Below are 23146 nucleotides of genomic sequence, written 5' to 3'. Positions count from 1 at the left end.
ACGTGACCACGGGATGACGTCAGATGACGACGGCGGAAGTGCAACAAGTCGAACACAGCTAAACAAACGCGATGAGCGACGCGGACAGCGAACGGATGGACAGCTTGGACGGATGGGTGGCCGTTAAAAGCGATGCCTTCGACGACAGCGAGAGCCACAAACTCAGGTTTATTGTGGAGTGGAACGAGATCGAGACAAAGTTCGCGGTGACATGTCATAACCGGACGCTGCAGCGGCGCGGAGACGCGAGCGGCAGCTGCGCTGGTCTGTTCTCCAGCGCGCAGCTGAGATACGTGCACGCGCACCTGAGCGCCGTCCGGGACGAGCTCGAGCCGCTGTTCCCCGACCTGACGGGGTTCCGGGAACCGAGCGTGTGGGACCTGCTGTTCTCCAGCGCGCCGCGGTGCGATGCTGACGCGCAGTGCAGGCAGCTGGAGCGGTACTTCAGCACCGCCGTGGACGCGTGCGGCCGCATGATCGTGCTGGACGCGCTGTTTAGCGTCACTGAGGCGGATGAGCGCGATTACTTCGAAAACATGCAGGAGTTTAAATGCAGAGCGATGCGGGACGAGATTGCACGCGCCAAAGACAAGCTGCGCGCGGTGAGGCGCGACACTGACCCGGGCGGGACCTGAGCTGTTCTATTCTATTCTATTCTATTCTATTCTATTCTATTCTCGTTCTCCTGTTGTTGTTGTTGTTGTTGTTGTTGTTCAGCCCACAGTGATCACGAGGCTCCTCTGTCATTGTGTTGTTGTGGTTTTGTCTCTTCATCAGCTCGTTCAGAGTCACTCCAGCACTGACGGACTCCTGCGACTGATGAAGATCTATGAGGAGGAAGATGAAGCTTACAGGGAATTTGTGAGTGTTGCGACTCAGTTCTACCAGAACCTTCTGCAGCCCTTCAGAGACATCAGAGAGATCGCCACACTTTACAAGACTGAGATTCTGGTACAGACACACATCAGAACATATAAACATATAAAATGGTTACTGATAACTACAGCTCAAATACACACTTTCCCTTGTTAATTCTGACTTATGGGCCAAATCTGACCTGTCAGTCACTCCCGCTGATGTGATAATAAAGGATGAGAATCCCTGTTTTAACTGATAAACATGATGTCAGAAGCAGCAGAAGTTCACGGACCGGGTCTGTGTCTGTGTGTGTTCAGAAATGTCTGCAGTACGAGGAACTGGGGCCGAAGCGTGTGAGTGAGCTGAAGGCAGAGATGAATGAGTGGAATCAGCGCGGAGAATCAGCCGTTCACTCCATACAGGACAACACAGCCGACTACTTCAGAGACACGTCCAAAGCCCTGACAGGTCACACACACACACACACACACACACACACACACAGCTGCACTGTGTTGATCATTTACACTGGTCTATATATTCGCATCTGCTCAATACTGAACTAATCAAATGCTTCAAGTTAAATCGGATGCATCACTTATCGTCACAGTCTAGAAAAATCCCCAAAAAGTGTCACAGAAAGCTGCAAAGCACACAACATCATCTGCATCTCATTTCAAATCTACCAGTTCTTTCTAAAATATGGGAAAGGATTGTTGCAGCTCATGTCCGAGATCATCTTTAGGGGTTCAAGCGCTGAAACTCTGTTGTAATTGTTAAAATCAGAATTCTCCTCTAAAAGTGATCAGGCAGACTAAACCGTTGTAGAGACTTGAAACTTTGAGGGCTGGTACACCACCTACAACGATAGCAAGGCTACAGCGGTCAAAAGTAGCCGTTATTTCAAAAACCAACTTTGGTGAACTAGTCCAGGTTTCTGGCTCAACCTCAGCTGTTAAAAAGCTTTATAAACCCTTATATTTCCTATGGTAAATTGCCAGTATTGGCTGTAATTAGTCTTTTCCATCTATGATCAAGATGGTTACAGGCTTGCTAATTAAAACATTACACCTTTTTACGCATGTGCTTATAGGCCTTAAAGCGCTTGAACCCCGATGAGTGCTGCTCACAGCTATATTTCTAATAGTTTATATGAGCAATATAAGTTTGCGTCTATATCAGTGTTGAGACTGTATTAGTTAAGATTTCGAATGACTTATTGTGAGCTGCTGATTTGGGACTTCTTTCTTGATTTGAGTGCAGCTTTGATATTATTTCACACAGCATTCTGTTAGACAGACTGGAGTCCATTGGAATCATGGGTACCCCCTGACTTGATTTCGATCTTATCTTAAGGGTCGTACTTGTACAGCTGAAGCAGTTTCGATCAAAGCCTTCATATGTAACTACTGGTGTTCTGCAGGGCTCTGTCTTGGGTCCTCTTTTATTTATTTTTCATCTTTTACCCCTTGGTAATATATGTAGGAAATTTGGTATTCAGTTCCACTGCTGTAATGATGACACACAACTTTACCTGTCCTCCAAACCTGCCTCTACTTTTCCTCAGTCTGTCCTCTCAGATTGTTTAGTTGAGATTAAAGCGTGGTTTACGTTAAATCTTCTTAAACTTAGCAGTAAAATTGAAATTCTTTTTTTTTTAATCAAAAACCATTCTGACCAAATCTAAGTGTTCCTCTGTGAATATTGATAATTTTCCAGTGTCTGTTTTTAAACAGGTTAAAAGTTTTGGTGTCATCTTTGACAGTACTTTATCATTCGAGGTACTTATAAACCTGTCATTCGCTCTGCATATTATCTACATACTTATCTGACCTTCTTCATATCTATACTTTAAGATCGTCTTCTGCACTCACTCTTGTTCTCACCGCGTCTGTGGGGTCCTGAGCCTTCAGTCGTGCAGCTCCTTATTTATGGAACTTGTTGCCACAAGATGTGCGAAACTGAAAGTCTTCTTGTTTTTAAATCTCACTTTAAGACCCATCTTTCAGGCAGGCTTTTATGTGATTCAGAGTGTCCAGGCAGTAATCATGATCGTTTGTTGTTTAATGTTGATTGTTTTATTGTGCTTGTAAGGTGTCCTTGAGTGTCATCTAAGGTGCCTATAAATAAAATGTATAATAATAATAATAATAATAATAATCAGAAAACGGTCGTGTCATAGGATGAGGCCACGCCCCCAATGAATAATGACATCACAAGCACTGCTGACATCATCACTCATGCAGTGACATTCACTCACCAGAATGATTCACTTTACAGAACTCATTTCACTGCACACACACACACACACACACACACACACACACACACACACACACACACACACACACTCATCTGTAAGTGTGATAGTTGATCTCTGCTGATAGTGTGTGTTTGTGTGTTCCTTCAGGTATGGTGAAACAGATGGAGCAGGATCAGAAGAGATTTGGCCACGCCTCTTGGGCAATGGCCACGCCCAGACAAGAGAAACTCAGAGTCCTATTGGCTAAAGAGACGCTGCAGCACATGAGGGCCAAAGAGATGTGTGTCAAACGCAAGAGAGACGAGATCCGAGAGCAGGTGTGTGTGTGTGTACAGGTTTATTGTTGTTATATAAGTTTACATATCCTTAACCTGCGTGACACTGTTAATAGATGGAAACATGCTGAAATGTTTTTGTATTTTAACACAGAAAAACACCCGAGTATTTCCATATTCATATGCCCAGAATTTGACAGTGATCCACAAGAGGGAGCAGTTTCACTTTCCTTCAGTGTTTTAAAGTGCATTATGGGTATTTTGATCTAGGTTTTGTGTATTTCTGTATTTTATCACTGTATTCAAGCTCACATTCCCAAACACCCTAATCTGAGTTCAAAGGTTTTTGTGCTGGTTACCATGGAGATGAGTGAAGGTGTTCATCAGGTGACACACACACACACACACACAGAGCTGGTTGGTCACAGACGTGTGTGTGTTTGCAGATGCGCAGCGAGGTGAAGGCCGTGAGCGCCGTCAGTGCTCTGGAGCTGCAGTATTACGAGACGCAGCTGGAGCTTCATGACTGCAGGTTTGAGATCCTGAAGAACGAGGAGCTGCTGCTGCTGACGCAGATCCAGACCACACAGAGACAGATCAGAGGTCAGCTCTTCTGCTAAACTAATGATGTTCATGATAGCTTCTGTCCTGTTACCCTAACAGAACAATTTGAGTTTTTTCAGATGAATTAAAACCTGGATTAACATGATTATTAGTCTGTTTTGATCATGAGGACTCTGGGCTGATTCACTGATTTCAGATTTTACTAAATTAATAGAAACATTTACAGCCCAAAACATCCGGCGTGACAATGACTGACGAGAGTGTGTGTTTGTGTGTGTGTGTGTGTTATGCAGAGCTGCAGGAGCAGGTGGTGTATTATGACACCTGTCAGGACCCCGAGGAGCTGCAGGATGTTCAGGTGGATACAAGTCCCGCCCACTCACACCTGCAGCAGCAGCTGAAACAACTGGAGAGAAAAAGAGGAGCGATTTCATCACGCAGAGCTTACCTGAGAAACCAGCGGGTGAATGCACTGAAACACACACACACACACACACACACACACAGTGCAGGAGTTGTGTGTTTATCGTGTGTGTGTGTGTGTGTGTGTGTGTGTGTGTGTGTGTGTCTGCAGGAGTTGTGTGTTCAGGCTCACGAGCAGCAGCAGCGTTCAGTCACGCAGAGATCCGATCAGAACCGCCAACACCACTCTGCACAGCTGGTGAGTAATGCACTGTAGCCATGGTAACCACGACCCACTGCATCACCTCACAAAGCATCCCATAATGAGTCACAGCAACAGTGCTGAGGATCCCGTGGGCTGACCAAGTTGTCACGGCGACCGTCCGGCAGGGGTCACGCTCATGTTCCCAGAATTCCCTGCACGCGCGTGTCTGGCGTGTCTGTTGGTTCAGCGTGTGATGAATGTGGCGCTCGTGAGCAGTCAGTGATCCCTGCGCAGACGTCAGGTGGTGTGCAGAGCAGTTAAACTCCGCTTCAGTTCCTGAATGATGCAAACAGGATGTGGAATTTCACCTCGGATTTAAATCCAAGCAGGAAGAATTATAATGAAATTTGTGGTTTTTAAAAACACTTCCTATTTTTCGTTGTGAATCATCCACAAATGAAATCAAACACTCAATGTCACTGAAATGTGTGTTTCATTTATTTCATTAAATCTAATTAACTAATTAACTGTATGGGCCGAGGTGGAAGAGTGCATCATTTCCCAGAATGCTTCACTGAGCCCAGAGCAGTCTGAGGATGAAAGCAGACGCTCCGTTCTGTCGGACAGATGAAGTTTCCGTGTTGAATTTCCTTGAATTGCATTTCAACAATGCTTTTTTGTGCCTGTCATCTCTGAGCGTGTCTCGTGTGTGTCTCGTGTGTGTGTGTGTGTGTGTGTGTGTGTGTGTGTGTGTGCAGAAGCGAGAAAAGAGGATAGCTGAGGAAGAGCATCAGAAGCAGTGGGTGGAGAACGAGAGAGCAAAGACGCTCAACAGACTGCGCTGCTTCAGAGAGGTAATGTGTGTGTGAGAGTGTGTGTGAGAGTGTGTGTGAGAGTGTGTGAGAGAGTGTGTGTAAGAGTGAGTACGTGTGTGTGTGTTTTATTTTCAGCATGGCTTCAGTGTTTGTTTCCTTTGTGTTTCTTTGAGTTTAGAGACATCAGGGTCAGTATGTTTTACAGACGGCTCATGTGAAGAAAGTGTCACATGACTCCAGCAGAGATGATGACTCCGAGCCCCTGTCAATCATCTGCCTGGGACCACAGAGCTCCACCCCCCAGAGGAAGGGGCGGAGTCAAAAGCAGCGTGAAATCCCAGTGCAGATTTTGCTGCCCTCTAGAGCCGCATCGGCACAACCAGACCAGACGCCGCAGCCTCCTCCTCTTCTTCCTCCTCCTCTTCTTCCTCCTCCTCCTCCTCCTCCTCCTCCTCCACCACCTCCTCTTCTTCCTCCTCCACCCGTCAGTGAGAAGCTGCCGATCCGAAACACTCTAGAACAAAACTCAGGTGAGCATCAGAGTTCTGGACTCCACAAGCTAATGAAACTCAATTCTTAACTGCTGATTTCTCATGTTTTAGATTAAGGAAATCGTATAAAACAGCTTATGAAAGAATAGTTCATATTCTCAAAAATACTTGTTCTTTTTTGTTGTTGTTGTACTAAAGATTTTAAGTTCTTGTAAAATGTGTTTTAAAAATCGCAGTAAATAACTTATTAAAGTTAAAAGAACCTCCAAGAGACGGTCAATAAATGAACATTCAGCAAAAGATTCAGCTTAGAAAAGACTCACAGCCGGACAAAATATTGTTTAAAATTTACCAGTGTTTTGAAGTGATGTTTTTTAATTTGTAGACAAGGGACAGACATTTTATATATAATATATATATATATATATATATATATATATATATTATATATATATATATATATATATAGATAGATAGATAGATAGATAGATATAATTTGAGGATTTTGTTTGTGATGCAGGATCGATGGACGAGCTCCTGGCGTCGCTGCAGCGCGGGCAGAAACAGCTGCGGAAGGTCACGGCCAGCGCTGAGAGTGGCGATGTCAGAGACAGCCTCCTGTCAGCCATCCGTCAGGGCGTGACCCTGAAGAAAGCCCCGCCCTCGCGCGCCCCGCCCCTCAGCACAGACTCAGAGTTAGAGCGGAGCATCAAAGCCGCCATGCTGAGGATGAAGAAGGTCTCTAACGACTCTGACGATGAAGAGCGTTCGGACTCGCAGGCCGGAGACTGGGAGAGTTAAACGCAACCTGAAGGCTGTGATTCGCCAACAAACGCTGCTGGAAACACAACGGCTACAGGTCCAACCAGGATCACTGATCATGATGCTAACTTCCTTTGCCAATGTGACGCTACATTCACATCTTTTTGGGGTTTTGCACTGATATGTCTTGTTATTATGTGAGAATGCAGGTAATTGCACTGAACATGTCAATAACATTCGTGGCTCTGATTTGATCTTGTGTGAACGGGTTCAATAAAGTGCCTGATCTGGATTGGAATCTCGTGCGTATCTATGGCTTACCCAGAATGCCTTGCTTTCATTGGAAAGTTTGATAGTGGTTATCAAAGCATGGACCAGTGATTCTTAAACTGTGAAACAGGAAACACGACTCTGGAAATATACATGATTAAATTTATACATCTCATTTGAAACATTTTATTCAGATTGTAATATTCCATATTTTATTTCATACATCATCAGCCTTGTGATTTAGATTTCATGAGAAATCATGTTCACCTGTCATTCCGTAATATTGACATGATTTACTTTTTGATTTTGATTTAAAATTTTCAACAAAAGTGAAGCAATAATGTGATGAAAGCAAACTTAACTCCCAATTTCAAATTGGAAATATGGCAAGATATTATGAATTAGATTCTCAACCTTAATTTTATTTAGGACATAGTTATTCACAGCACGGGACAAACATGTGACGGTGTGAATTCAGGACAGATAATCATAAGACACGACCTTCTGGATATTAATCTGCATATTAATCTGTATATTCAAAAGTTCTGCATATATCCATCATTCCTCCATTCTAGCAATATTTTGTTTAACAGCAACAGAATTCTGCTTTGACACTGAAAAATATAGTTGGGTTTTCTACTCGACTAAATAAACGTCTTAAACTGCTCGAATGGAAGCCACTGATCTGATTCATCATCTTACACTGCAGGAGATCTGTTACTCCACAGGCGGGAGTCAGAGACGCTTCACTGACCCGAACGACCGTGAGCTTGAGCTTTTGAAAAAACACTCGGAAACACAGATTCAGTTTCAGATCGATCATGAATGAGCAGCTTCTAACAGACGGGATGTTGAAATCGCTCCAAATTTATACATTTACACTAATGTTCAAGGTTTGGGATCAGGAGATTGTTTAACTGTCTTTGAAAGAGTCTTTTCTGCTCACCAAGTCTGAATTTATTTGATCAAAAATACAGTAAAAAGTGAAATATTATTCCAATGTAAATCAGCTGTTTTCTATGTGAATATATAGTAAAGTGTAATTTATTTCTGTGATCAAAGCTGAATTTTCAGCATCATTACTCCAGTCTTCAGTGTCACATGATCCTTCAGAAATCATTCTGATATGATGATTTGATGCTCAAGAAACATTTATGATTATTATCAATGTTGAAAACAGTTGTGCTGCTTCAGATTTTTGTTTGAAGGATTCTTTGATGAATAGAAAGTTCAAAAGAACAGCATTTATTTGAAATAGAATCTTTTGTAACTTTATAAATGTCTTTACTGTCACTTTTGATCAGTTTAATGCATCCTTCAATAAAACCATTAATTTCTTGCCCCTTTTTATTTTTCTAAAAATCAAACCCTAAATTCTGGAATGATAAATTGAATTGCAATATTTGTGTGTCGGAGGCCTGGCAGCAGCATGATTTATCCCAAACACTGGCTTATTGATATTCATAAACATCTGGTATATTGATGATTTGATTTGGTGGCGCTTCACCTGAAAAATCTGAGAAGCACAATTACACAAACGGTTCTGTTGCTGCTGGAAACTTCAGGAGGACAAAAATGTAGAAGATGATGTGTGTGTGTGTGTGTGTGTGTGTGTGTGTGTGTGTGTGTGTGTGTGTGTGTGTGTGTGTGTGTGTGTGTGTGTGTGTGTGTGTGTGTGTGTGTGTGTGTCCAGATCAAGGTGCGACACAGATACTGAGCATCACAGACCTCAGTGACCATGTTTCTATGGAAACAAGCTTTAGATGCAGTTATAGTGACATCACAGAAATCTAACAATGAAAAAACTACTAGATGAACAAATGTAGTGAAACGCAGAATATTCACATCTGGAGCACAATCCTCACGATCAATAGCAGCCGTGTGTGGGCTGCAGGTTGCCAAGGCAACACATCCTCTCACCAATCAGAGGCGAGAGAGAGACGCCCACCGCCGACACACAGACATTAGAGATACCTCCATAAACTCTCACACATGTAAAAACACACATCACAACCATTTCCTTCATAAACTATATTTCCACAATTATTTATTTTACAATTTTGATCAACAAAAGTGTTTTTATTTTTCCAGAAAGAGGGAAAAAGGCTCAAGTTTCCAGTAAGATGTGTGTTTCAGAGGGGTTAAAGACACTCGCCCACGTTAAACGCTCTATAATACATCAGCCACGACATTCAAACAAGCATCGAGAGGAAAACAAGTGAAAAGAGCTGAGGAGAGAGTTCGGAAGCTCCAACACTCCATCAAAGACTCGGGAAAGGCAGAGATTATTCTAAAAAAAGCACACGTATAAATTATCCCATCACCCAAAGACACACACACACACACACACACACACACAGAGCAGCACGTCACAAACACTGCTGAGAACAACACACATCTGCACCACACAAGCAAACTGCCTTCATCAAGCAGATATTTGGCTCATATTTTCATTGATCAAAAAAAAGAATATTTTCATAATGCAACTCCATCTTGAAAATGTTTTTAAAAACACAAACAAACCAACAGAAGCAGAAGAGAAGTGCATCCTGAGGCGGGTATTGCATGAGGAGCTGATCAGCCTCACCTTCGACAGGACGATTCTCATGGTGGAGATCCGGAGAGCGCCACCTTCAGGCACTTAGTGTTTCTGCAGTTCACGTCTGTGTGTGCATATCAAGCGATTCCAAACTGCCCTGAGATCTGCAGCGGTAAAACTCTCCCTTCAGTCCGTGTGTGTGTGTGTGTGTGTGTGTGTGTGTGTGTGTGTGTGTGTGTGTGTGTGTGTGTGTGTGTGTGTGTGTGACTCCTCAGTGACCATCAGTAGCCCTTAACCAGCAGTCATACAAGATCACAAACACACATTCGACAGGAGCCCAGTGAGACAGAGAGTGTGTGAGTGTGAGTGAGTGAGTGAGTGTGTGAGTGTGAGTGAGTGTGTGTGTGTGTGTGTGTGTGTGTGTGTGTGTGTGTGTGTGTGTATGTGTGTGTGTGAGAGTGCGAGTTCAGTTGTCGACACCCAGTTTAGAAATGCCCTGACGAACTTCATGCAGCTCATCAATCTTCCCATCCAGAACGTCCATGAACTTCTTGAGTTCCGTCTTCATGTTCTTCTGTTTCTGCTGACTGTCGTCGATCTCGGCCTGCAGGAGCGTCATCTTCTCGTTCAGATCCCTGCTGTTCAGTTCTGCAGCCTATAAAACAGCGTCAGCTTTAGTAAATACATGTAGAAATAATGGCATGATGTGCATTTATTAACATGAATCTGTTTGAACAGCAGGAGTATTTCTAGGTTTGTGTGTTATTAGGATCAGTGTTCGCCGTCACTCATTCACACCATTCCTACTTTTTCCATCTCAGATAGTTTAAAAAACAAACAAACAAACAAAAACAATGATTCTTTAACATCCTCATCGCATTCCCAGACATCTCAGTGTTAAGGTGTTTTAATAAAGTTATAAATGTGAGAAAATATTGCTATTCTATGCTTTTTCTAGCTGGTTCTTACTTATGAATCAACTGACGATTAAAAGCATCAACTATTATGACTTACATCTACAGTAATAGAGTAACAGATTAAAGAAGATTAAGGATAATTGTCCAACGTCGTGGTACAACGAGCACACTCGGACCCTTAAGAGAGCAGCCAGAAAAATGGAGCGCAGCTGGAAGAAAATAAAACAAGTTTTTTTCGTGGAAAGAAAGCATTATTGTGAACAGAAAGGCCTTAAAAACTGCTAGATCTACTTATTTTTCAAATCTCTTTAAAGAAAACAAACACATAACCCTAGGTATTTATTTGATACAGTGGCTAAATTAATGAGAAATAAAGCTTCAACTTCTGACATCACAGCAGTAATGACTTTATGAACTTCTTTACTTGCAAGATTGACAATATTAGAGAGAAAATTATAACCATGCAACCGTCTACTACAGTATCGCATCAGACAGTGCATTGTAGTGTCCCTGAGGAAAAATTCCATTCATTCGCTGCTATAGGAGAGGAAGAATTCTCTAAACTTGTTAAATCATCAAAATCAACAACATGTATGCAAAGACCCTATACCGACTAAGCTATTGAAAGAGATGCTTCCAGAGGTCATAGATCCTCTTCTTAAAATCATTAATTCATCTTTATCGCTAGGATACGTACCGAAAACTTTTAAGCTGGATATTATTAAATTTCTTATTAAAATACCACAACTTGATCCTAGAGAATTAGTCAATTACAGGCCGATCTCAAATCTACCTTTTCTGTCAAAAATACTAGAAAAGGCAGTATCATCACAACTATGTTCCTTCTTGGAAAGAAATGGTTTCCGTGAGGATTTCCAGTCAGGATAGTACTGAGACTGCTCTCATTAGAGTTACAAATGATTTGCTCTTATCATCAGATTGTGGTTGTATCTCTCTATTAGTGTTACTGGATGTTAGTAATTAGCGAGTTGAAGAGAAAAAAATCGTAACTTCCTGTTAAACTGGCGCCAAATATCACTAAGAATAAAGGAAGTTGCTGCAGGAGGAGAAGCCAATGTGGGTCTTTTTTCATATAATAAATGAGCTGCGTCTCAGAGCGGCAGATGAAACACAATGAATCCGGTCAGATTCTGGTGTTTGGGAACACAATCGTTCTGGGAGGTCATTATATCAAACCGCTTTTATGACAGACTTCGACTCAGGCATTTCTGAAGGACCAAAAACAACATTTCAGATACTGTGCGACGAGATCAAGTCCACTGGTTAGTCCAGTTATGCCGTCCCATCGCACAAAGCCACATGAGTTGTTTGATGCGAATCGTTGAATTTATTCAGTAATTGTGTTTCCATTGTAGTTTATGCACGTTTTCTTATCAAATAAATAAATATCCACCTCAATTGAGAGCATAAGTTTTTTATGCGCATCTTGGGATTTCCATCCACTGTTTTTTATGTAATATCACAGAATTTGCATAAAAATAGGTGGATGGAAACACAGTTGGTGTCAGTGTCGCTTTAAATTAGAATTACAGCTTTCATTTCTACTATAAAGCGGCTCTCAGTGTTCATGTTTTTACTCACATCTGAGCATGACGGACTGAACAGAAGAAATGAACCGGAGAAGATTTACACCTCAAAGAAGGAGGAGCCTCAGAGCCACACCCTCTTGTTAAGTCATCATCACAGACCAATGGGTTTACCTGCTGCAGCGACTTTTCTGAAAAGTTAGTTTTGACAGGTGGTTTCAAACTCCTGAAACAAACTCCAAATGAACTTAAGGTACATTTATACGACAACGCTGTACCAAAAACTAAGTTTTTCCTTTTTTGAGTACAGACAACGTCGTCAAAACGATCGCTGTTCACACGGATCTGTGAAAACAACTAAAAATCGCTGTATTCTGCTGCCAGGCCAGTAGATGGCGATGTCACTTTGTATAGAAACACTATGCACTTAAAGACTGAACACGCATGCGCATGACCTCACCGTTTTCACAAACTGGCGTATACGTAGTTTACACAGAGACGATAATGGCATTGCTTTCAAAAACTCATAAAAAGTTTTTAGTTTTTAGTTGTGTCCCTTAGTTTTGGCCTAATTTTGTTCTAAATGACATCACACCAGTTGGATCTTTGATTTCGCTGGAAGTATATTGGGGCATTAATCTACTTCACACCTTCATTTAGCAGGAACGTGAGCAAAAGTGACGATTTTTAGTGAGTAAATGACTCGTTGACTCAAGAACTGCTTAAAAACGACTGATTTCCTTTTCAGAAATGAACGTCTGTTTGTTTGTGCTGCGGTTCACCTGTAATTTGGCCGTGATGTTTTCACATTCTGCCATGAGCTGTGGGATGATTTCTGCCTGTTTGCACAAGTTCTCAAGCTCCTGAAAAACAGCATCATACGTGTTTGTAAGTGCACTCATGACAGAACACAGCAGGTGTGTGTGTGTGTGTGTGTGTGTGTGTGTGTGTGTGTTTGTGTTTGACACACCTGTTGTTTGTCCTGCAGATCCGCTTCCAGTTCTTGAATTCTGACTGTCAGCTGAGCGTTTCTCTCTTTCTCCAGATTCACCTCTTTACACTGCAGCTCCAGCTCTGAGATCTACACACACACACGCAATGACACACTTGAGCCCAACGCTCAATATTTCAGCTCAGTCACACACAAATGACAAGCACAATTTCAAAAGTCTCATTCTAAACTCCAGATTCTGTTTAAATCTCTGAAACTGTGGCTGACCTCAACCCAACTGAGATTAACCCTAAACTAGTCATGATCACTCGAGTGTCACTGATAATGGACTCAGCGTCTGTGTTTGCTCATGTAGCCTCTCGATCTCACCTTGTTGCGGAGCTGGTTGTTCTCCTCCTGGCACTGCGTCACTTGACTCTTCCAGCTGTCGGCGTTGCTCTTCGCCTCCTGCAGCGCGTCCTGCAGCCGAGCGTTGCTCTCCTTCAGCGCCTGCAGCTCCGTCTCCCACTTCTTACTGTCAGACACAAACACACTCAGATCATCGAGTGTTCAGGTTCACGTCTGCGCTTGTGCTGAGGGTCTGAACGGATCAGCAATCAGTCAGATGATGTTTTGATTCAGATCTAATAATGTTGGCAGGTTTAGTGCTGGTTAGTAAATATCATAAATATGAATAAAACAATATCATTCCAGAATGAACCTGTTTTTGACTGAATCGGTTGAATGAATGATTCAATGAGTCACGTGTACCTGCAGAAAGAGTGACTGAAAAATCCCCACTGACTGACAGTCTGGAACAAACACAGACAAAACGTGTGTGTGTGTGTGCGAGAGAGAGAGAGAGCGAGAGAGAGAGAGAGAGAGAGAGAGAGAGAGAGAGAGAGAGAGAGAGAGAGAGAGAAAAGAAGAGAGAGAGAAAAGAAGAGAGAGAGAAAAGAAGAGAAGAGAAGAGAAGAGAAGAGAAGAGAAGAGAAGAGAAGAGAAGAGAGAGTGTCTAACCTCTGCTCCACCGCAGACTTCAGCCGGTCGTTCTCACTCTTCAGTGCTTCGTTCTCTGGGCCGTATGAGATCTTCTCATCATCGGTTCCGTTAATGCTGGACGCCTGATTGCCCGATGGAGTTTCACGGCCAGATTCCTGACGAACGACACAATTAGGGTTAGACGCTTTTCACTGGCGGAGGGTAAACCGACTCCGGGGTGAAGCTAAGATGACGCACTTCCCCTTTAAAAACACATTTAAATAGATTTTCATTATTAAAGCAAGCATACTGTATGTGTGATTTGGCATGGCAGCCAATAATAAATAGCAATTGCCTTACAGACCCGCTCTAGCCTTACTGCACATCTATTTCAACATATCATATTTTGTACCGTCCATTGCTGTGGTTATCACGGTCAATCGTTGCTATTACAAGAGTGAATCCTGCTTTTACCTACATGTGGATGTCACTCCCGACCGCTGGTCAAGCATGAAAAACAGAAATTTAATTCAAATTCAGAATGGATTATCGCCTTGAAAGGGCGCAAAGAGCGTTCCCTTTATAATCACTAAAACGCTGTCACTCATCTCAGTTCACGTGATCTCACAAAGATCTGCTATAATCAATGAAACTGACTGCACAACGAATTTCTTATTTACACAACGTCTGCTACACTTTGTCAGAATGAGAGCATTTGTGAGCGTGCAGAAATCAGCACTGGACAAAAACTCGTTTGAGCGATGAGTGGATTGTAACTTAAACACCTCTGATTGGCTGTTGCGTTCAGTAGATCAACAGATATGACTGTGATTGGTTACATTGCTCAACGCTGCAAAATCACGTTGTAAATAGAAACCTCTGATGCTCTCAAGAGGGCAAACAGCAAATCTGTTTCACCAATATGCTATTAATACAGAGAAAACTGATCCTAGACCAGCAGTTTTGGGCAGCTCTTCCCTCTAAAGCAATCCTTACAGACCCTTCACTGATGTCTGATGAAAACTGCACACAAAAAAAGCCAAAGCTTTTGTCAACGTCTGACTGGCTACAAGAATCAACATCATTTCCATTTCTGAGTTCACATCAGTTTGATAACTCGTCTGAGCAAGAAATCCCTGAATTTGGGCTTCATCACAACTTTCAGACACTCAGTAGCAAGTAGAACAGAAATGTGTTCAGGTAAAAACATCCATAAAATCAGAAAAAAAAAAAAAAAAAAAAAATCAACCGAGGAGTAAAAGTGTGTGAGATATGAGGACTTGTGCTCAGAGAAGAATCTTATCCTAATATCTTAATGTTTTCACTGTTTTCAGCAGAAGTCTCAATAAACAATCAATGGATAATCAATGGATTTCTGTTGTCTGGATTCTGAAGTCTTGCACGTTTTACTCTAATATCTGCGTCTGTGGAAGCGAGTTTGTTTTCACTGTGGAAACATCAATTACAGTGAACAAGATTTACATAATAAAGTCAACTTTATGAAGTAAATAAAAATTAAATAATGTAAAGTTTTGACTGAAGAAAATCAGTAAATATTTATGAAGTGAATTTATACTTTACTTTAAATTGCCCATAATATGACTTGCTTTTCCAAAGAAGTAAAAATAATATATATTTATTATAACATAATAAAACAGAGTTTCTCACACACAACTTTAACTTGCACGACTATTGTATTTATTTATTCAATACATTTACCGACACAATTGAAAACACCTTTCCCAATAACAGTCACGGAGAAAAATCTCAGGAACAGTGCATGATGGGTAATAATGCGCACGAGCCATCAGTGAATCTCTCAAGTGTGACGATGGCGATCGTGATGTACCTGCGACTGATCGCTGGACGTCTCCATCTTCTCCTGAGATTTTTCTCTGGCCAGTTTTGCGGCTTCTTTGACCTCCTGGAACTTCTCAGCAAACTGAAGTCACAGGACAAAAAACACACTTTCAGCACTGACTGTCAAAAGGGATTTAAAACCAACATATGAACCTTCATGAAGGTGTTAGACGGCTGCGGCAACACGTCTGTAGTGCTGCACACACGAGCGTCACAGATCACCGAAGTCATCAACATCAAGAACAGCTGCGTTTCATGTGCTCACAGTATGAGGTGTGTGTGTGTTTGAGTGTGTGAGTGACACTGTGTGTGTGTGCATGCGTGACGTATTGTCAGACCTTAGACAGCTGTTGTTCGGAGGCAAATCCGAGTCCAAACACTGTGTTTGCGCGACTGTCAGCCCACTGGCCAAACTTCTGTGAGGTTTTAGTGAAGTTCATATTGGGGGTGATTGTGCTGTTGATGATCACCTGAAGAAACAAACACATTAGAACATTAAAGAGTTGTGCACACACACACACACACGCACGCACACACACACACACGCACACACACACACATATATTAGTGAGGACATAGACGGATAGATTTCCATTGATTTTATATCAGGTTAATAATATTTTCTATGGCCTAACCTGACCTCTGACCTCTAAACCTGCCCATCACAGAAACACAAAAACACTAGATTTAAATAAAAACATGTTTTGGTCGATTTATAACCCTTTTAACTAGTGAGGACCAGTAAAATGTCCTCACTTCTCAATTCTCATAATATTTCACTATATAAGTGAGGACATTTGGCCCACACACACACGCACACACTCGTGCATTCAAGCACACACACACACACACACACACACACACACACACACGCACACACTCGTGCATTCAAGCACACACACACACACACACACACACACACACAGCTTTAATCTGTGTATTTGACCTCATTTCTTCAGTGTTTCACACTTACTGACTCTGTGACTCTTGAAGCTGATCAGAGTAACACGTGTGTGTTCAGTCAGCCGTTTAACCCGTGTGTGTGCGTGTGCTCTCAGAGAGTGACGGCAGCAGGTGTGTGTGTCTGTACTAACACAGTAATGTGAATGTGAGTGAGTGTGTGTGTCCTCATCTATCTGCTCTCAGAGAGTGACGGCAGCAGGTGTGTGTGTGTGTGTGTGTGTGTGTGTGTGTGTTAGACTCTCAGCAGGTCTGTACTGTGACATCATCACTGCCGCCTCCATACTGAGGGACTGATCCAAATCTCCATGGCAACATGAACCAAGAGGAATCCAGAGGAAGACCCTCAGAGTGCGGTGTGTGTGTGTCTGTGAGTGTCTGTGAGTGTGTGTGTGTCTGTGGGTGTCTGTGAGTGTCTGTGTGTGTGTGTGTGTCTGTGGGTGTCTGTGGGTGTCTGTGAGTGTGTGTGTGTGTCTGTGGGTGTCTGTGGGTGTCTGTGGGTGTCTGTGAGTGTGAGCACTTTAACACTGACTCCATCACACACACATGCATCTGTCTAACCTTTGACCCATCCACGCTGATGATGCGGTAACTGTTGCGTGTGCTGTCATAGAAGTATGAGACTGTAACAGCCTGTTTACTAGCGGGAACCCAGTTTTTCTTGGTAGTGGGATCAATCTGGAAGACATGAGCTCTGGTGGTGAAGATCGGCTGCTCCCTGCGAGAAACACACACACACACACACACACACTTCAATCTCTCTCATCAATCAATCATCAGCAACTTCAGATTCATGTTTGAAAATATTTACAATCTCATCTGTTTTTGTTCATGACCATTCAAATATTTTGCATTCATATGAGAATAAACCACACAAAAGCAGCATCATCTGTAAGTGCTTCTGAAGATCTTCAATGAAATACATCAGTGATGACGTACAGCTGCCATTCTTCCTGACAATAATAACCTTAATGCTAATGAGTCATTAGACAACAGGACCACACCACTGACCGACAACTGCATGACCGTCTGTGTGTGTGTGTGCATGTGTGTGTGTGTGTGCGTGCATCCGTGAAAATGACGGCCTTTCTACAAACCACATCATCGGCCCTGTTTACACCTGGTATTAAAGGGTTTGTTCACCCAAAAATTAAAATTCTGTCATGAATTACTCACACTCGTTGTTCCACACCCGTAAGACCTTCGTTCATCTTCAGAACACAAATTAAGATATTTTTGATGAAATCCTAGAGCTTTCTGTCCCTCCATAGACAACTATGAACTCAAAAAGGTCATAAAGAGATCATAAAACTAATCCATATGAATTGAGTGGTTCCAAATTTTCTGAAGAGACACGATCGCTTTATATGATGAACAGATTGGTAGGCTTTTATTCACATATAAACATTGATCAGCAGACATAAACAAAAGCTCAACTGAACCTGCTTGACACGCAAAAACAAACCTCTTGCTGAAGCTCAAACATGCTGCGTAACACGAGAATGAACCTCACTGGTTCTCTTGCTTGAGCTTCTGTTTACCACAACTGATGTGTGAGCTATTGAATGTTAATATATGAATAAAAGCCTAAATTCAATCTGTTCATCATATAAAGTGATCGAGTCTCTTCAGAAAATTTGGACTAAACTGCTCGATTCATATGGATTAGTTTTCTCTCTTTATGAACCTTTTCAAGCGTCAAAGTGGTAGTTGTGTAGCTGTCAGTAATTAATGACAATGAAAAAACCCTTTAAGACGAGGGAGACATATTCCTGTTTACACCTGGAGTTTAATCCGCCTCTTTTGTCCACTTTGAACCACTTCTGTCCTGATTTCTTCAAGGGGAGGGTCTATGGCTGGGTAAACGTATGAGCTCTTTCAGATCTTTCGATCTAATGGACAAAATAAGATTGTGCCCGGAGAAGACAGAAAAACACAATCAGCTTTTGTTTCTGCTCAGACAGCCGCAAGATCACGACGAACGTGGTGAGAAATCAGGAATGTGAGAGAACATTGTGCTTGGTACATTTTCCGTCTTCAAACCAAACTTGGGTCTTCAGCCGACAGAGTTTAAATCCCGTCTGGCTCGCGCTTCCCATAATGTTTACGCGTTAGGTCAGTAGGCGGAGAGCAGGCTGATCCTGTTTAGTGGTTTAGTAACCCTTTTCCTTGTCTGCCCAAGGACCCGAGCGATCTGTATTAGGCATTAGTAAAACTACTCATTTACCTAAAATCCGTTGGTGCCGTTTCTGACGGACTGATCTTTCATTAGTGAAGACGACGCTGTAGCGTGTTGTTGAAGCTGGAGAAAAGTATGAAGAGAGGACGAGTCTCAAAGCGGGTTTTACTGCGCTGACTGTTAGCACGGCAAATACAAAATGCAAAAATATTACTGAGCATCCTGCCGCATCCCTATTGATGACATCATCATCCTCATCATCATCACCTCCTGAACAGAGGCTTCACCAGAACAGCAATGACACTCTCAAAAATAACCTGACGATGACGAGGCCCGTGTGATTCACAGCTGTTTGTAAATCTCACACATCTTCACACCAAACCATCTAGAACATTCCCTGAGTCTCAGCCGAGCCACGGCAGGAATGCAGTTCTACCTGCACACACACACACACACACACACACACACACCCACAGGAGCCACACCTGAACTCTGACCTCAGACAGCACTGAGCTGCACTCTGGTTGGAGCAGACCTCGGGAGTGGGCGGAGCTGTGACTGGACACACACATTCCAGCAGTGCAGTCAGCAGGTCAAACTGCTCCGACACGAACTCATGAGCAGAAACACAATCGCACAGAAAACAGCGCATGACACGAGACTCAAATCACTCCCTGTGACGTCATCAACCAGCCGCTCAACCGGCCAGATCTCACGGTTTGCTTCACATGTCCCTGGCGACCACGAACCGACACCATAACCCACCGTTAGTCACATTTACACAGTGACAGACAGTCAGACAGACAGAAATGTGATCAGTCAGGTCCGGTTGCTAATCATGTTAACATTAACTTCTAATCCTCAAACTAGCTATATGTATCTACACATATTATGTCACAGCTTGTGTATCGTCAGTTTAATGAGTATTTTGAGGATGGATTACACGTATACGGATTACTTCAGGCTTTAGCGTGTTAAAATGACCAAAGCTTCACTCGGTCGTGACCCGTCCTCACATGTGTCTCGCTGCTGTCAGCAGGTTAAACTCAAGCCAAAGCTGGACGGTCGTGTCACTTTCCTGAAGCTCAAAGTCAATTCAAGAGTCAACAAACACAATACAGTTTGGTCACAGAATGAATCAATATCCGTCTGGACTGTTTTCCAAAACAGATCAGACCGACTAAAGTCAATAAGTATGACGACAATTAAAGGGATTGTTCAGAGACAAATTATAAATCATCATTTACTGCCCTTCATGACTTTCTCGCTGCTGTGGAGCACAAAAGAAGTCTGGAAGAACATCGGGAACTGAACAACACCGGAGCCCATTGAGGACAGAATAGTGATTTTTGGCTGAACCTCTAATGCCTTTAATACCCAACTCCAAATATAATTTGTGTTTCTCCCAATCATAGCCGTGGTTTATTTCACAAATATGCAATCTTTTAACAAGCATTTAGAGCGTTGGATTGACAGCAGGTTGTGCTGTAAGATGACCCGTCTGGCCACATTTTTGATGACTAGCTCAGAGCGTTAGCTGCTCCACTATTCCAACATTAACTTTCACGCTCTTTAAAGTGCCTCTTTATGCTTTTTCAAATATGATCTTTCATGTAGTGTGTAATAAAGCAAAAATTTTTCAAAGGTGTACAACAAATAAGTTATTGTGTCCTAAAGGAAAGAATCGATTTTAAAACGAGTCGTCAGTAATTCCTAATTCCAGAGGGAAAGACCGAATCTAAAACTGAGATCGAACCGAACCGTTTCAGACACTGAGAGAAAAGAGCTGATGCTGCAGTGGATATTATGAGAAAATTAAAGTGTTTTTGACCTTGGATGCATGTGAACCTGTTGTAGGAGACGAGAAACAACATTAGGAACCTTTAAAATAGCATCATGGGGCACTTTAAGAATACAAGGCCAGATCTCCATTCAGCACAATGATCATTAGTTTCTACTGAGGGTTGATGGGAACATGGTGCTGGTTTAAGTCATTTACTTTGGCTCCCAGGGCAGCAGCAGATGGTTGCGGCCAACACCATCTGGTGATGGAGGCTTCAATCCCCACTGGATACCAGCGTCATTTACCAGCCGTTAAGTACTATGTGGGGTCTACAGTGTCCTGATCTCTCACACACACACACACACACACACACACAACCTGCAGTCGGCAACTTGACAATGTGTCAGATCAGCGTCAATAAACTCGTCCCATTCATGTAACTGGAGATCAGCGGCAGCGTGACGGTCTGGTCTCTCTGACACTGGGTTTAAATAGCCACTCCAGTGTAACGCCTCATTCAACCCGACGGCCAGTGAACTACACATCATCTACAGCGGTTTAGGGTTTAGTCCTCACTGTTTATCAGCGTCTACCTTCCCAAACAGCAGTGACAGAGGCCATTCCACACTATAACAGGTTAATGTGGACAATGAGGTTAATCTATAACCCTCCTGTCACTGAAAGAGCCTCCAGCTGAAAACTGAGCCATAATCGATCAACATCACTAAAATACACCCACAGTGTGGAAAAACTAGAACAATGAGCAAACCCTTAAACATCTGGATGTAAAGTGTCTGGACCAGTGATGTCTGACTGTGAAGTGCCAATCTGCACAAGCACTAAAACATACTTTTTATTTTATATATATATATATATATATATATATATACACACACACACACTGTAATGTTGTGGTTGAAAAGGGCCACTATAGTGCCACAAACATTATGATGTAATAATTAGACTGCAGTTTTGATCTTGTTTCGCGGTGTTGTGTGATTGAAACTCAACTGACCGCACAAACTGGTCCTACAGCTTCTTAAGAAACTAGCAGTCCTTCCAGGCTGGTTTCACGCACGCACGCGCAGAGTGACAGCACCGGTGCGGCTTCAGCTGTCATCAACACACTTTCGCATTTAACAACCATTCATATTTGTACTGATATACGTTTGCTATAGTTCAATCTTCTCTAATCTTCTGACAGCATCATAAGATCATGTGAAGGTTCCTCTGTGCGGGGGCTGCTGAATGCACGCGCAAATACAAGCCAAAAATCACCTGCTGTTCAAACACAAAACCCACAATCCGCACACAATCCAACTTCTTACGCCTAAAGCATCGTCGCTCAATTCAGTAAACTGAAATAAAGCCACTAGATCGAATATACGAAGCGCGTGAAATGTCTCGATGAGCGCGCGACACGGAGGCGAATTAATTCACTTTTCAAAGAGAAATAAAATGATTAACACATTAACAATCCACACGATTGATCGGATTCGATTCTGCCGCTCGCGCAACAAATGTAACTAACCTTCAACCTTTGATCTGTCATTTCTCATCCATAAATAAATCTGCAAGAGTTTCTGTCGACGAAATGACAGCGAACAACAAACACATGAACACGACAAGATAAGAAGTGACTCGCCGAGGTCACTTACCCCATTTCGCTGCCTTTAGGTCGGATCTGTGGCGTATATGAAGCGGCTTTAGTTACAGTGACGGTCAAAAATCTCCCGCATCAGTTCCAGCCCTGAATATTTCGCTCGAGCTGAAATGTGATATTCCCGAACGAACTCCGGCTCCGGGATTCTGCCGTGTGATTCCTCTAACTCCCGCCGCGGACACTAACTTTCACCCCGTGCTGGTCTGTCTTTATTAATATTTAAAGGCTGTAACGGTGAAACGTGTCAATAAATGTGGAAGTGTTGCGTTCAATCCGCCGCAGATGAATATGAATTCAAACTGAGCGACAGTCAGACGCGCTTCAGCAGCGACGCGCCGCGGATCAGCCCACACACACACACACACACACACACACACACACACACGTCGCCTTTTTTTCAGCCTGATAATTTACTTGAGACAAACTGATAAACTGCAGTCAGTATTGTTTTCTAGTAATCATATTAAACTTTTCGTACTTACATTTCTGCAGAATCGCGGATGTCTCGCGGCTCCAGAGCTGCAGTATCAGAGGCAACTGATCCAACTGTTCTGCATTATTAATTAAACCACCAACCAGCCGTAAAACAAAAGCCAATGTCAGTAAAAAACACGGAGTTTACGTGCAAAATACTTGTAGTGGAAATACAAAAAAACATCGCAACAACCAACTCACACAATGAAACAGTGTATCAGTAAAAAGATGCGTGGATTGTGAAGCGTGGGAACAAAATCTACCGGAACCTTCAGTGAGGCTGTGAGGGAGTGAAATAAGGGTTGCACGTCACGTGTCGTGGTGTTTTTTGCTTTTGGCTTTTGGCAGGTGAGATTTCAGCTTGATCAGGTCGGTCGCTGTCGTTTATTTGTCATACTGAAACGGTC

At 42.7% G+C, this 23146-nt stretch overlaps 2 protein-coding genes across 11 annotated transcripts; one reads left to right on the top strand and one right to left on the bottom strand.

Annotated features, from left to right (window-relative positions):
• The first annotated feature begins 12 nt into the window (after nt 1-12).
• Nucleotides 13-6927, top strand: LOC127499766 (WASP homolog-associated protein with actin, membranes and microtubules). Of its 2 annotated transcripts, none has more exons than XM_051870328.1 (10): nt 13-602; nt 778-951; nt 1176-1326; nt 3269-3438; nt 3843-3999; nt 4254-4423; nt 4535-4621; nt 5326-5421; nt 5588-5912; nt 6394-6927. In XM_051870328.1, exons 1-10 carry the CDS (start codon nt 72-74, stop codon nt 6672-6674), a joined length of 2142 nt encoding a protein of 713 aa, XP_051726288.1. In that variant the 5' UTR covers nt 13-71; the 3' UTR covers nt 6675-6927. The 2 variants fall into 2 exon arrangements, with proteins under 2 accessions (XP_051726288.1, XP_051726287.1); XM_051870327.1 differs by having other exon boundaries at nt 14-602; nt 5561-5912.
• Nucleotides 6928-8921: 1994 nt separating this feature from the next.
• Nucleotides 8922-23141, bottom strand: homer2 (homer scaffold protein 2). Of its 9 annotated transcripts, none has more exons than XM_051870344.1 (11): nt 22941-23141; nt 22748-22816; nt 17202-17358; nt 16019-16150; nt 15670-15762; nt 13860-13996; nt 13230-13374; nt 12879-12989; nt 12691-12771; nt 10459-10570; nt 8922-10099 (listed from the first exon to the last, which is right to left on the bottom strand). In XM_051870344.1, coding segments are annotated over exons 2-11 (1107 nt in total). In that variant the 5' UTR covers nt 22750-22816; nt 22941-23141; the 3' UTR covers nt 8922-9962. The 9 variants fall into 9 exon arrangements, with proteins under 9 accessions (XP_051726304.1, XP_051726306.1, XP_051726303.1 ...); XM_051870346.1 differs by having other exon boundaries at nt 22748-22811; nt 22941-23076; XM_051870343.1 differs by lacking the exons at nt 22748-22816; nt 22941-23141 and adding an exon at nt 22261-22640.
• Between the last annotated feature and the right edge of the window lie 5 nt (nt 23142-23146).

The sequence above is a fragment of the Ctenopharyngodon idella genome, chromosome 18, assembly GCF_019924925.1.
Source record: "Ctenopharyngodon idella isolate HZGC_01 chromosome 18, HZGC01, whole genome shotgun sequence".
Lineage (NCBI taxonomy): Eukaryota > Metazoa > Chordata > Actinopteri > Cypriniformes > Xenocyprididae > Ctenopharyngodon > Ctenopharyngodon idella.
The sequence above is the reverse complement of the archived record's forward strand: the minus strand, read 5'-3'. Positions and strand labels throughout refer to the sequence as shown.